This window comes from Microcaecilia unicolor, chromosome 6 (assembly GCF_901765095.1).
Source record: "Microcaecilia unicolor chromosome 6, aMicUni1.1, whole genome shotgun sequence".
NCBI classification, from domain to species: domain Eukaryota; kingdom Metazoa; phylum Chordata; class Amphibia; order Gymnophiona; family Siphonopidae; genus Microcaecilia; species Microcaecilia unicolor.
In genome coordinates this window covers 84,675,759-84,690,245 of record NC_044036.1, presented here as the reverse complement: position 1 = coordinate 84,690,245, position 14,487 = coordinate 84,675,759, and the positions used below count along the sequence as shown (strand labels likewise).

Here is a 14,487-nt window from a genome sequence, read left to right as displayed (position 1 = left end):
TGCCTTAGGACAGGAAACGACCCTTATTGGTGAAGTCTGATAAAACATAATCTCATAACATTGATTAGATTTAGTATAGCCCTTGTCATATTAAGGAAAACTGATATTGTGCCCTGTCAGTGAAAGGAAACACTGGGTTAGCATGATAAAAAGCTGTTTAAATTTTGTTAGATATTTTTGGATTTAGTAAAATATACTAAGCTCCTCGTTTGCAGTTTAATATGCTTCTTATTGTTGGTATGTTTAGATAAAATATTGTTAAACCTATGTACATGCCATTCATTTATTTAACTACACATGAGGAGTAATTTAATATAGGTCGGGGAGTAACAGATGTGCACCTGGAAAATCGACCACCTGAATCTACACTGGCATTTTATAAACTGAGTGGAAAGAGCCTCACAGTTTATAAAAATAGGTATATCTCTGCTGCCTGATATTTGCACTGTATGTTTTTAAACTTATTTCTTTACGGACTATTTCAGCAACATAACTACTGCATAACATCCATGAAAACGGTGTTCTTTTTTGATACATCAAGTTACTACTACTACTACTAATAAACATTTCTAAAGCGCTACTAGGGTTACGCAGTGCTGTACAATTCAAACATAGAAGGACAGTCCCTGCTCAAAGAGCTTATCCCCCTCCCTCTTCTAGCAGTGGGTCCAAAGCTAGGGCCAGGTCTGTCTAAGATGGCAGTGCCAAAGTTATGATCTTTCCCTCTCAGCCCAGTCTCAATCTGAACATCTTATAGTCCATGTATACATTTCATTCTTGTTCTGTATTTTCAGTCTGCTGCTCTACTGGGCCATTAGTTTGGATATAAAAACCACATTCTCAATTCTGTGTAGCAAGGGTGTTCTATCTGGTAGCATATTCTTTTTCCATATCCTCACAATTTCCAGCTGAGTGGCAGTAATTGCATTCCTAGCTATCACTCTCACACTCACTGGCAGTTCATCTGGTACTAGATTTAGCAGGCATACTTGAGGGTTTACGGTTACCACCATTTTAATGATAACTTTAATCATTTTCTAGTAGTCTCTCACTCTTTGCATTTTCACCACATATGCAAGAAGGTACTTTTGGCCCTTACCCTCACCAGCATGATGATTAATCCCCTTAAATGCTTTGGCGAGTCTGGAATGTATGAGATACCTATGATACAACAGTGTGATACTGTGAGCAAGGGTTGAGTGTAAGCCTCCAAATAACACAGCCAGCCAAGGTTGTGGAAATAAGGTAAATACTTTATTTACTTAATCCTGAGGCCTGTTACTTTAGAGTGTCAGAAACAAAAAGTAAAGTCTCTTTAATTCGGAGGAAAAAGTCTTGACATGGGCTTGTGGTTGACAAGGCCCCAAACACAATCCATGGAGTGTGGCTGCCTTGCCCCAAACACGGTTTGTAAAGTTTCTCTCTCTCTCTCTGGGCCAGACATGCCTCAGAACCAGGTTTAAAAATGTCCAAATGAAAAGGTTGGCTTACCTCAGCCAGGTCATAGTAACTAGACGTTTGTAGTGAAGGCGTATGGTGGAGATCACTTCTTCCATCCCTGGGCCTCCTTAACCCCACTCTGGCTCTATCTTTTATATTTCCTGGTTCCTGTCTTTTTTGGTTCCACCCCTCCTGTCTCATGTCCTCTCTGGGCGGGACTAAAGGTTTCAAGGTGGCTCACAGTACCTGAGGGATCATTCTTAAGGGTGGGGGCCGTGTTCTATATACCTCCTCACGTACCCTTCCCCTCAGCTCAACCGTGCACAGTTGATCTGCCATTCCAGGGTCCACCTCCTGACACAAAAAAATCAGTATTAACATGTTCTCATCCCGCCCAATGTCACACCCCAAAGCTAAGGGGCTGGAGGTTAAGGAAGCAGCACATAATTCATGCATTTGAATCTTTATGGCGAGCCATCCACTGAAGGGGTTGATGGTCGGTGACCAATAGGAAGTGTTATCTCAATAAATAATATTGGAACATCTCCAGGGCCCATTTAACAGCTGGGGCTTCCGTTTTCAATTACCGCATAAGTCTTCTCTCTCTGGAATAGCTTCTGGCTAATTTAGGCCCCCATCCACTTCCTGGGACAGAACGGCCCCTAGTCCAACGTTTGACTCATTGGTCTGCACGATAAAGGGTCAGTTGAAGTCCAGGTTGACTAGCACCGGCAATTGCGATTGCTTAGGTCCTGTTTTATTTTGAGAAACACTTTGCAGTATTTATCCAGATGTTGGTGTTGTCTCCTTTGGACTACTGTAATTCTCTCAATGTTGGGTTGACTGCCAAATTTTTGCATAAATTACAGATGATACAGAAAACTGCTGTATGTTTGGTCTTTTGTTTGAAAAAATATGACAGAATATCTAGTTATGCAAAAAGGATTCATTGGCTTCCTTTAAGGTCACATATATTGTCTTTGAGGCTGTATGTATGATTTTCCATGTTTTGTTTGGGAGTACTTTTGAGTTGTTTATTTTATCTTTTTCAAACATTTTTCTTTCTTCTTCTAGGTTATGGGATAATTTTTTATTAAAATTACCTGCATGTAGTGGTGTTCGAGTAAAGCGTTCTTTTGAAATTATGTTTTCCTTTTGTGCTATTTTGATTTGGAATGCACTTCCTCTATATATTTGATCAGAGGCAAATTTTCAGGCTTATTTTCGAAAGAGAACGGCGCCCATCTTTCGACACAAATCGGGAGATGGGCGTCCTTCTCCCAGGGTCGCCCAAATCGGCATAATCGAAAGCCGAATTTGGACGTCCTCAACTGCTTTCTGTCACGGGGACGACCAAAGTTCCCGGGGGCGTGTCGGAAGTGTAGCGAAGGTGGGACTGGGGCGTGCCTAACACATGGATGTCCTCGACTGATAATGGAAAAAAGAAGGGTGTCCCTGATGAGCACTTGGGCGACTTTACTTGGTCCATTTTTTTTACGACCAAGCCTCAAAAAGGTGCCCGAACTGACCAGATGACCACCGGAGAGAATCGGGGATGACCTCCACAGTGGTCACCAACCCCCTCCTACCCTAAAAAAAACTTTTAAAATATTTTTTGCCAGTCTCTATGCCAGCCTCAAATGTCATATCCAGCTCCATCACAGCAGTATGCAGGTCCCTGGAGCAGTTTTAGTGGGTGCAGTTCACTTCAGGCAGGCGGACCCAGGCCCATCCCCCCCTACAAGTTACACTTGTGGTGGTAAATGTGAGCCCTTCAAAACCACCAGAAACCCACTGTACCCACATGTAGGTGCCCCCCTTGGGGGGGGGGGGGTAGGGGGCTCAGCACACAAGGTAAGGGAGCTATGCACCTGGGAGCAATTTGTGATGTCCGCTGCAGTGCCCCCTAGGGTGCCCGGTTGGTGTTCTGGCATGTCAGGGGGACCAGTGCACTACGAATGCTGGCTCCTCCCACGACCAAATGGCTTGGATTTGGTCGTTTCTGAGACGGGTGTCCTCGGTTTCCATTATGGCTGAAAATCGGGGACGACCATCTCTAAGAATGACCATTTCTAAGGTTGACCTAAATTTTGCGATTTGGGCGTCCCCGACCATATTATCGAAACGAAAGAAGGACGCCCATCTTGTTTCGATAATATGGGTTTCCCCGTCCCTTTGAGGGGACGTCCTCAGGAAAACTTGGGCACCCCTTTCGATTATGCCTCTCCATATGTTATTGCGTAAAAAATTGAAAACATTTTTATTTGATAAATTTTAAGGAGTTTTAAGAAAATTCTTATTTTGTAGATCCTTGTGTTCTGAATTTTCTTAATTTGTTAACCTCCTTGAACTTTTTGCTGGGACTAGTGCAGTCTACAAGTCTTAGATTAGATTATTTTAGAACAGTGGGTAAAGAATATTAGATTACAGTGTTCATGGTTGATGATATATTTTGCTTCAAATAGGTGATAAGTTTCTTATCCATCCTGATAAGAAAGCTAGTAGCCTATGGAGAAAGCCTCAGACTTCAAAGTCAATATGGCTAAATCTGAGGCAATTATGTATTTATTAGGATTGGCTTGTGTCTTTCCAGTGTAGCTCTTTGAGACCTGGTGTTCTTTTCTACTTTTGTGCTGTCTTCCTAAGTGCTCAATAGATCTATTCAAAGCTAGAATTGCCCCTTCTATTTGCTTTTTCTGCCTAGATGCCCATGAGATCAGATTCCCCCCTCTCACTTCTTTCATGCAGTCCCACACTGCCTGTAATGAGACTTTGCCATTGTCATTTAACTGAAAGAATTCTGTATTGTCTAGTTCCAGAGCAGATTGATCTTCTCATTCTGCTGCAGACTCATTTAATTTCCAATAGCTATTTGTATTTCTTACTATAGGATATTGGAGCATAGTGAGGACTGGTATGTGACCATGAGATCACTACAATTTTTGTGTAGTGCACTTTAGCCAGCAAATCAGTTCTGGAATAGCTATCATATGGTCTTGAGTGGAATATGTAGTTCCTCTTGGGGTCATGCATTTGCCCAGACACCCATTAACGGATGCATATGCATTAGGCTGTTTAGCTGTCATCTTGTCCCTCCTCAATCCTCTAATTCCTATATTATCAATGTGGGGGTCCAGAGTCAGTTTGCAGCAATTAAAAAAATGCAGGGCAAGGGTCTTAACTACTGACTTTGTTGTTGAGAAGGGGTAAAGATCAATATATTTCATCTGAAGACACCACCCAAAAAGCCTCCTAATTTGCCAGACCAAACATACCAACATTAGTTGCCCATTAACATTGATCTGCCCCAGAAGAAGATAGCCCTGCTTTATGGGCAATAATTTATTTAAATCAAAATACACAGCCAACTCTACTCAAAGGTTGCAAATTACAGTTAGATACTAGTTCATTTGCCATCCATTTCCTAACCCACCAAAACAGTTCTCTGGGTCTGTTAACAAACTGCTTGCTTTAATTTATTTGTGAGAAAAAAATCTTTAAAAAAATTCTTAGACTAATAATTCATAAGAACCCTGAAGTAAACTTCCTTAGAATCAGGAGAAGAGTGTTGGGCCATTAGCATTTGACCCTTCTTAAGTTTGTCTTTCATTGACCCAATTCACTAGTATAGCATTGCCCTAATATTTTTTGATGCAATGGCATTTTCACTTTCTTCAGCAAGAACAAGAATATTTTTATTACATTTGTACCCCGCGCTTTCCCACTCATGGCAGGCTCAATGTGGCTTACATGGGGCAATGGAGGGTTAAGTGACTTGTCCAGAGTCACAAGGAGCTGCCTGTGCCTGAAGTGGGAATTGAACTCAGTTCCTCAGTTCCCTAGGACCAAAGTCCACCACCCTAACCACTAGGCCACTCCTCCACACATTCTGAAAAATAAATTTCACATTGAAACCTGAGCATCTACATCATCTCAACACTTTTGCCATTCTAATTACCAATATATTTTTGGACATCCGTCTTGGGTCAGAAAGAAATTTCTGCATAATCTGTGATGGATGTGGTCATGGTGTAATATAGACATACGCTTTCACAAATGAATGATACTGGCTGATATAAACATATATGATCCAGTTGATGTACTGTTTTAAAATTGTAGGGTCAAATCCTAGTACTGGTACTAAGGATAAGAAATTTTCTGCCAAAAATGAGGAAGCATCTTCTAGAAAGAGATTAAAGCTGCAAGGAAGTATCAGCGAATATGCCTGCAACATGAGATTTGTAACCCACTTATCAATCAGTATAGAGTCTACTGACCTATTATTGGGAAGATGATAAATTTAATGTAAAAAATTTGACCATTGTAACAATAATCCCTCACACCCCTGACTTTTCCGATTTATAACCTTATATCTCATCCATGCTTTATTGATTAACCTTAACAGCAGCCTGTTTTATGGTCATTTAAATTATCCCCCCCAATAATAAGTCAAGTAAAGATACCCACGTGTATTTAATATTTGAGGGTTTCAAGTTCATCTTCTGGAGGGTATCATCACGCCAGATGAATTAAATTTTCACTGCTTCAGCATTCCACCTATTGCTACAAGTGTGAACATGGGGTATTCTTTGGGACAGAACTCATCAATGCTAGAGGCACCAGTAGTGTGTCATACATAATGACTGTTTACCTGTATTTTTGCTGTTTTGCTTAAATTGTTGGCCTGGAAGCACTATTCATGATCCATGATAGCTAGAGCAAACATGGCTTCTCAGGCAGGTCAGTATTTTTATTTATCACATTCTAATGAACTTTTTTTTATCATCCTAGGTGTTTTGGAATGCTGCTAAGTCCGGGTCGAAATGTTAAAAACAGTGATATGCATTTACTGGATATGGTAATAATTATAAACAAAATTCTTTATATTTCAATACTGTTTATGACTTAAAAGTTAGCAATTAACAATTCAGCCCTAACCACAGTGACAGAAGAGAATAAGCAATCATTATAAAAAATAGCATCGCTCTCTATTTCTTAGTACAGTTTTTCTGTTCTCAGTTTTTCTCCTTTGTACAAAATACATTTGTATGCATATGTTTACATAATTTTGAGAGCTCTACACATTCTTGTTTATTTTTGTTTTGGGGCCCCTTTACTAAAATGTGGTAAGAATTTGCACTTACCACACATTAACAGCAATACCCATGCGGTAAATGTAGAGAAGATGCTGTATCAGGTGTTCAGCGCTTCGTGCGTCTGGTAGCGCTATACAAATGTTAATAATAATAATAATCTGTCCCGCATTTACCACACAGGTTAGAGAGTTATCAGATGGGAACCATGTTATATGCCTGGGCTGATAGTGTGGGCCCACCATGCTATTGCCCATGCATGGAACATGGCTTGTGCGCTGTCAGCATGAAAGCCATCTGCAGAGGTGCCACCATTTCTGCCCCTCCAAGTCAGATCCTCTTTCCTATCCTCCACCCCCATCCAATCAGATCCTCAACCCTCTCCACCTATTCTCCAATCCACCCACCTCCAGGACTTACCTGGAGGTAAGGCCTGGTGATGCAGTGGCAAGAAGCAAGAGGCGCAGCCCTCTCTGCTCCAGTTCCATCTGGCATTGGCTTCAAAATACATTGCTGATCCCTAGTGGTAGTCTTGATGTACTACTTCTAGGAATCGACTTTTCAATGCCATTATATGGGAGGGGGTCTGGGGGATGGGGTTTGGGTTGAGTTGGGGACAGCTGGGAGGGATTAATGGGGGCATTTTAGGGAGATTGGAGAGTCTGATTGGGATGGGGGATCAAAAAGGAGATCTCATCAAGTGGTGGGGAGGATTTACTGGAAAAGATCTGATGGGGGGGAGATTGGAGTGGGGAGAGAGCAGGGTTAGGGCCATGGCTGCATTGACTGCCTCCTCTTGAGTTGCTTCTGCTAGCCACACATCTGATCCACCCATGTCACTCATGTCCTGCCCGTGTTCTGCAACTAATAAGTACATCAATGCGCACTGTCATGCCACCCCAGAAACCATTACTGCGCTTGGCTGATAACAGCACGCACTAATTCCTGCTTTAGTTGCCTAATGCACTTTTTAGTAAAAGGGCCTCTAAGATCAGAATTTAGCAGTTTGTGTTTAATCTTTAGTTTGTCAGTTGTATACTTGTTGATGACCAGCATACCAAAACCAATGTATTAAAATGCTGGATGAGTACCTTTTGAAAGTTGCAGACAGCATGAAGGAGCTTATTTTACTTTGAAATAAAATGAAAGCCAGTATGATTTTTATTATTATCTAAAGAGTAAGCTTTGTTAAAAGAAACAATGCTGCTTGATAGTCATCCAAAATATTTTTGAAATATGGAGTTTCTTTGTTAACATACCAGACGAAAATTGATTCTGTTGTGTTGTGCCTTTGTAATATCCACTGTAACCCCTGATAAAATTAATTATCAAGTGAGCCATTAGATATATCTAGGTTCGAGCCTGACTTAATTTACAAGTCATATCTAATCTATGGTTGTTGGTGATTTCTGTGTACTCCTTAGAGGCTATTGCGTCCCAGAGCCTCTGCTCAATTCAGTATTGCTTACAGGATTTGCCCAAGGGAGCCCTTGTTGTATGACAGAATTTCTGTGGTAGAACTGTAAAAAGAACCTCTGTAATTGCAAAAATAACACTGTGAGCACTACTGTTCTCTTAAACAGGGCATGTGCAGTAAATGCTGGGCTACCTGAAGAGGAGACAGCTGATATAGTGAAATATTCTTGGTAATGATCAATTATCATTTTATTAAAATTACTAATAAACTTCTTGTTGGCTTGAATCATTATTGGGGATTTTTGAAAGGTATTTCTGGGTGTAAAACGTTTGCTTTATGTGCAGAAATAGCTGTTCAGAAAGCAACCATGGTAGATACGCGCATAAGAATGTAATTTCCCTTTTGATGTCCTTTTACTTATTCATAGGAGTCCATGGGGAAAAATTGTGATGGGAGAGCTTATGTTATTACTGGAACGTGGAATCCCAATGCACCAGCTTTTCAGGCACTTAATGAAGAAACTCCAAAAGGTATCTTTAAGTAAATCATTTTTAATTTAAATACTAATTGCATTCTACCCCAGCCAAAGCACCTGAATTGAGCTTCAAAATCACCTGGGCATTAGAGTTTGAAAATAATAGCACATTTTTGCCAGCTTATGTACCATTTGCTAAGAAGATGTTTCCCAGAGGAAAGTATATAGCCGATACTGAGCAGAGTTCTTATTGCTAACTACTGTACTTTGAAGAATCCTCAAGTTTCCTTTAATTTTATAGTAAGGTGATGTTTGGAGGCAAGAGTCTTCAAATAACAGAGGTTGTATTTTCAAACTAGAGAGCTGCACGGGAACGGGGTTTGCGGGAATCCCGCGGAACCCGCGGGATCCCCGTGGGGACGGAGGCAGTTCCTGCGGGGTTCCCTTGGGGATGGAAGCAGCTCTGCGGGATTCCCGCGGGGACGGGGGCAGTTCCTGCGGGGTTCCCGTGGGGATGGAAGCAGTTCTGCGGTCTTCTCGTAGAAGTGTAAGCTGCACCTGCACCAGCCTCTCATCTACCGAATACCAATTTCTTTGAGTGCTGTCTTCTCCTCCTCCTCTTCTTCTTCCTTGCTTTAACAGCACAACTGTGGAAAGTCTTCCATTAAGGAGGTGGTAGAGTCACAAATGATGACGGAATTCAAAAAGGCGTGGGATGAACACAGAGGATCTCTAATTAGAAAATGGAATTTATATAAAACCTAACCTTAAATGGCTGCATGTGTGTGGATGTGTCAAGTGACGCTTAGATGGCGACTCTGGCTGTGATGAACTAGGGCTGATACCTGGCAGACTTGTATGGTCTGTGTCTCATACATGGCAATCTGGTTTAGGATGGGCTGGAAAGGGCTTAGACAGCAACTTCAGTGGCTGGAACATGAGGACAGTGCTGGACAGATTTTTACGGTCTGTGTCCCACAAATGAGAAGACAAATAGACTGGAGTGGGCTTCAACGGCAACTCCAGTAGTTGGAACATAAGGATAGGGCCAGATAGACTTCTGTGGTCTTTGTTCCAGAAACACGAAAGAAAGACCATAATCAAGTATATAATATCACACTTGTTGATTTAATGATAAATTGATCATGAGTGTGACTATTGGCAGAGTGGATGGACCGTTCAGGTCTATTTGCTGTCACTTACTATGTTACTATTAATCCTCTTTGCTCCCAGGCTGGTGCACAGACCTCAGTTCTGACACAGGCACGAGAATCAGATGTCACCTGACCTACTGGCACATGCATGTGGCGACCTCTCAGCACACAGTGCAAGTGAATCAGAGACAAGTCTTACATGTGCGCACCAGAGTGTTCCAACTTCCGTTCCTTCCTTGCCTACAGTGCTGTGGCTCAAATCCAGAGACAGACTGAGGGAGCTGACTGGAATTTTCTTTTATGTACCATTAAATTCTTATGGGGATGGGTGGGGATGGGTTAAATTCTTGCGGGGATGGGTGGGGATGGGTAAGATTCCAGCGGGGACGGGTGGGGACGGGTAAAATTCCAGCGGGGACGGGCGGGGATGGGTAAGATTCCAGCGGGGACGGGTGGGGACGGGTAAAATTCCAGCAGGGACGGGCGGGGATGGGTAAGATTTCTGTCCCCGTGCAACTCTCTATTTCAAACCCTATTTTTCAGACGTTTTTCTATGCTGTTCATCTGCAGTGCATCCAAATCTCAAGGGGTCGTTTTAGGGGCATGATTTGGGTGTTCCTAAGACTTAGACATTTTTCAGCCATAATGGAACAAGACTAAAAATAAGAAGTTTTCAGCTAGACCTGTTTTTATAATAAATAAGGCACAAAAAGGTGCCCTAAATAACCAGATGACCACTGAAGGGAATCAGGGATGACTCCCCCAAACCCCTCCAGTGGTCACTGACCCCTTCCCACCCCCCAAAAATGTGGGTAAAAATATGACTTATCAACCTCTATGACAGGCTTAGATGTTATAGCCAGCATGCAGAGGTCCCTGGAGTAGTATAGTGGTCGGTGCAGTGCACTATGGAGTGACTGACTCGGGTTCTTAACACCCTCTACCTGTCACACCTGTAGTGGAAACTGTTACTCCTCCCAAAGTCACCAAAACCCTACTGTACCCATATATAGGTGCCCCCTTCAGTCATAAGGGCTATTGTAGTGGTGTACGGTGGTGGGGCAGTAGGTTTTTGGTGGGTTTTGGAGGGCTCAAGGGACAAGGGAGCAAAGGTGAGATGTGTACCTGGGAGCATTTTTATGAAGTGCTAGGGTGCCTATTGCTCTTCTGGGATGTCTGGGGGACTAGTCTGCTAAAAGTGCTGGCTTCTCTGCATCCCAATTGCTTATTTTCTATGTTTTTGCACTATTCATGTCTTTTTCAAAAATGGACCAAAACACAAAATGTCCAAAGCACAAAGCCTTGTTTGAAACAGTATTTTCAAGAAAAAAGATGGACGTTTTTCGAAAATGACCTTCTTTCCTATTCTGTGGGCACATTCTACATGTTACCCAAAATCCACAAACCTGGAAACCCAGGCAGACCAATCACATCAGATATTGGCAGGCTCACGGAGGAAATATCTGGACTCATAGAGGGAATTCTGAAACCTCTTGTGCACAAAACTAACAGCTTCATACAAGACACCACAGACTTTCTGAATAAATTGAAAAATATCAAGCAATTACCACCAAACACCCTTCTGGTCACGATGGATGTAGAATCACTATACAGCAACATTCCACATGCGGATGGCATAGCTGCATGTGGAAGACTCCTAAAAAAAATCCACACTGGACCATCAATACTCACCAGAAACCATTACAAAATTAATCAAATTAATTTTAACTCACAACTACTTCCGCTTTAACAATGATATCTATCTACAAATAATGGGCACTGCAATGGGCACCAGGACAGCACCCCAATATGCCAACCTTTTTATGGCTGATTTGGAAGAGACATTTCTGAATACATACCAGACCAAACCTCTAAAATACTACCGGTACATCGATGACATTTTTATGATTTGGACGGAGGGGGAAGAAACTGTGAAACAATTTTACTATTCCTTCAATACATACCATCCTACAATCAGATTTAAAATTGACTACTCCCCAGAAAAAGTCAATTTTTTGGGACACCACAGTCTCAATCAGTGATGGCTGTATACAAACATCTATATACAAGAAACCCACAGACAGATGCAGCTACCTCTACAACTCCAACTTCCACCCTTCACATACAAAAAGATCCATTATTTACAGCCAAGCCACAAGATACCACCGTATCTGCTCGGACCCAGAGAATAGAGACAGACACCTTGAAACCCTGACTGCATCCTTCAAACAGAAAGGCTACAACCCCAAAATAATCTCCAAGAATATTGCCTCCTCCCTCAAAACACCCAGGGAAAATCTGCTACAGTACAAAGAAAAAAAGGCCACAGACAGAATTCCCCTTGTAGTGACATACAACCCAGAGCTGGAGAAATTGAGGAAAATCATAAGAGACCTACAGCCACTACTTCAGGAAGATGAATTACTGAAAGAGATATTCCCATCCCCACCAGTGCTGGCCTTCCGACAGCCACCAAACTTAAAACGCAAGCTGATCAGAAGTAAACTCCCATCACAGACGGAAAATGAAAAGTGCACTTTTCCCTGTAACACAGCCAGCTGCAAACTATGCCAAAACATTTCACAAGACCCCACAGTCATTCACAAGGGAAAAATATTCAACATAAAGGACTATTTTACATGCTCATCTTCCAATGTGGTATATATCATTCAGTGTAAAAAATGTAACGAAGGATGCTATATTGGAGAAATACCAGATGCTTAAGACAAGATTCAATCTGCACAGACATCACATGAAAATAGCCGGTGCCAGTCAAGCCCCCACCCCTGTGGGCCAACACTTTACAAGACCAGATCACTGCACCAGTGATTTCACAGTAAGAATACTGAAAGGTAATTTTAAAACAATACAGGAACGTAAGACCTTTGAAATAAGAATGATTGAATATTTTGACAACCAACAAACAGGACTTAATAAGGATCTGGGTTTTCTAACCCATTATAAACCATGAAGCTGTATTTCTCTGTTTATTTCTCTGTTTATTACCCTCCTGTCACCTACCAACACCCATCCTGTTAGAATATCAGTGAAATGCTTTGATGTGCCCATGCATACCCCCACCCTCCCACTCTGTCAGACTGTCAAAGTGATGCTTTGATGTTTCTCTTATATATACTATCTGCCAACACATTTGCTTATTTCCGATCTGACGAAGAAGGGCAACCTTCGAAAGCTAATCAAGAAATGTATTAAGTTATGTCCAATAAAAAAGGTATCATCTTATTTTCTTTTCCATGTTTTATTTTGTTTGATTTCTATTGATAACGTGCAAAACTTCCAAAGTCGGACTTAGACTTTGTATCGAAAATGCCCTTCCATGTAACTTTGTAAGTCTATATGCTTTGAAAATGAGCACCTATATGTATTATCTGTACCAAATGATTAGAGCAGAAATCTAAGAACCTAGGCAGCCAGGATTCAAATCCCATTGCTGTTCCACAATTGTAGATTGTAAGCCCTCCAGGGACAGGAAAATACCTACTGTACCTGAATGTAACTTACATTGAGCTACTACTGGGAAAGATGTGATCAGTATTCAGTACCTGACATACCAGGACTTACAGTGCAATTCTACATACCATAATAACAGTAACTTCCACGAGTTACACAACAAGAGCCTACCTAGGAAAAGGCAGCACCCGAAACATTGTGGTAAGTACTAAAACATCAATACACATAAGGGAAAACGAAACAAGCCAGATCAATCCAGATCAGTCCTGCACAGACAATGTTAATAAACCATGGGGTCCTTTTGCAAAACGTCCAAAGTCGGAGTTAGACATCATATCTAAATGCCCCTCGTTTCTGCGGGCGTTTCCAAAAGCATCAAGGAGTGTAATTTATTTCTCCATGCCAAATAAGAAGGTGTATCAACTATGGTCCAGACTCCCAAGATAATTTTTTTGCCCTCAATCTACGCTTTATGTAGAAGTTGGTGTCTTCCCCCCTCCCCCCCGCCATGCAATGCAAAGATCTCAAAATAATCTAGAAGAAAGCCCAGTGGGGACAAGGGAATCAGGGAGTGGAGAAGCCAGCCCAGATAAGAGAGGATGGCTTTCCAGAAAAGCTGAATCTTCGGACAGGCCCAAAAGGCTTGAAAGAAAGAGTTAACATCTAAAGTGCATTTCAGGCATAAAGGGGAATCTACCTTTCCTATATGCAAACGTTGTGCTTGTGCCACGTAACCCCTATGCAAAACGCGAAACTGACATTCCCTAATACCGCATTCACTGTCATGTCCAGAATACGTTTCATTAAAGAAGTACAGTGGGGGAAATAAGTATTTGATCCCTTGCTGATTTTGTAAGTTTGCCCACTGACAAAGACATGAGCAGCCCATAATTGAAGGGTAGGTTATTGGTAACAGTGAGAGATAGCACATCACAAATTAAATCCGGAAAATCACATTGTGGAAAGTATATGAATTTATTTGCATTCTGCAGAGGGAAATAAGTATTTAATCCCTCTGGCAAACAAGACCTAATACTTGGTGGCAAAACCCTTGTTGGCAAGCACAGCGGTCAGACGTCTTCTGTAGTTGATGATGAGGTTTGCACACATGTCAGGAGGAATTTTGGTCCACTCCTCTTTGCAGATCATCTCTAAATCATTAAGAGTTCTGGGCTGTCGCTTGGCAACTTGCAGCTTCAGCTCCCTCCATAAGTTTTCAATGGGATTAAGGTCTGGTGACTGGCTAGGCCACTCCATGACCCTAATGTGCTTCTTCCTGAGCCACTCCTTTGTTGCCTTGGCTGTATGTTTTGGGTCATTGTCGTGCTGGAAGACCCAGCCACGACCCATTTTTAAGGCCCTGGCGGAGGGAAGGAGGTTGTCACTCAGAATTGTACGGTACATGGCCCCATCCATTCTCCCATTGATGCGGTGAAG

The 14,487-nt window shown here is 42.0% G+C and overlaps 1 protein-coding gene across 4 annotated transcripts in view; it reads left to right on the top strand.

Moving 5' to 3' along the window:
- RABGAP1L (RAB GTPase activating protein 1 like) overlaps window positions 1-14,487 on the top strand; it is an 803,631-nt gene that overhangs the window by 177,462 nt on the left and 611,682 nt on the right. For all 4 annotated transcript variants that reach the window (XM_030206422.1, XM_030206421.1, XM_030206423.1 and 1 more), the window contains 2 exons: window positions 6,232-6,298; window positions 8,378-8,480. In XM_030206422.1, the coding sequence (XP_030062282.1) occupies window positions 6,232-6,298; window positions 8,378-8,480 (170 nt within the window). The remainder of the gene's footprint in view (window positions 1-6,231; window positions 6,299-8,377; window positions 8,481-14,487) is intronic.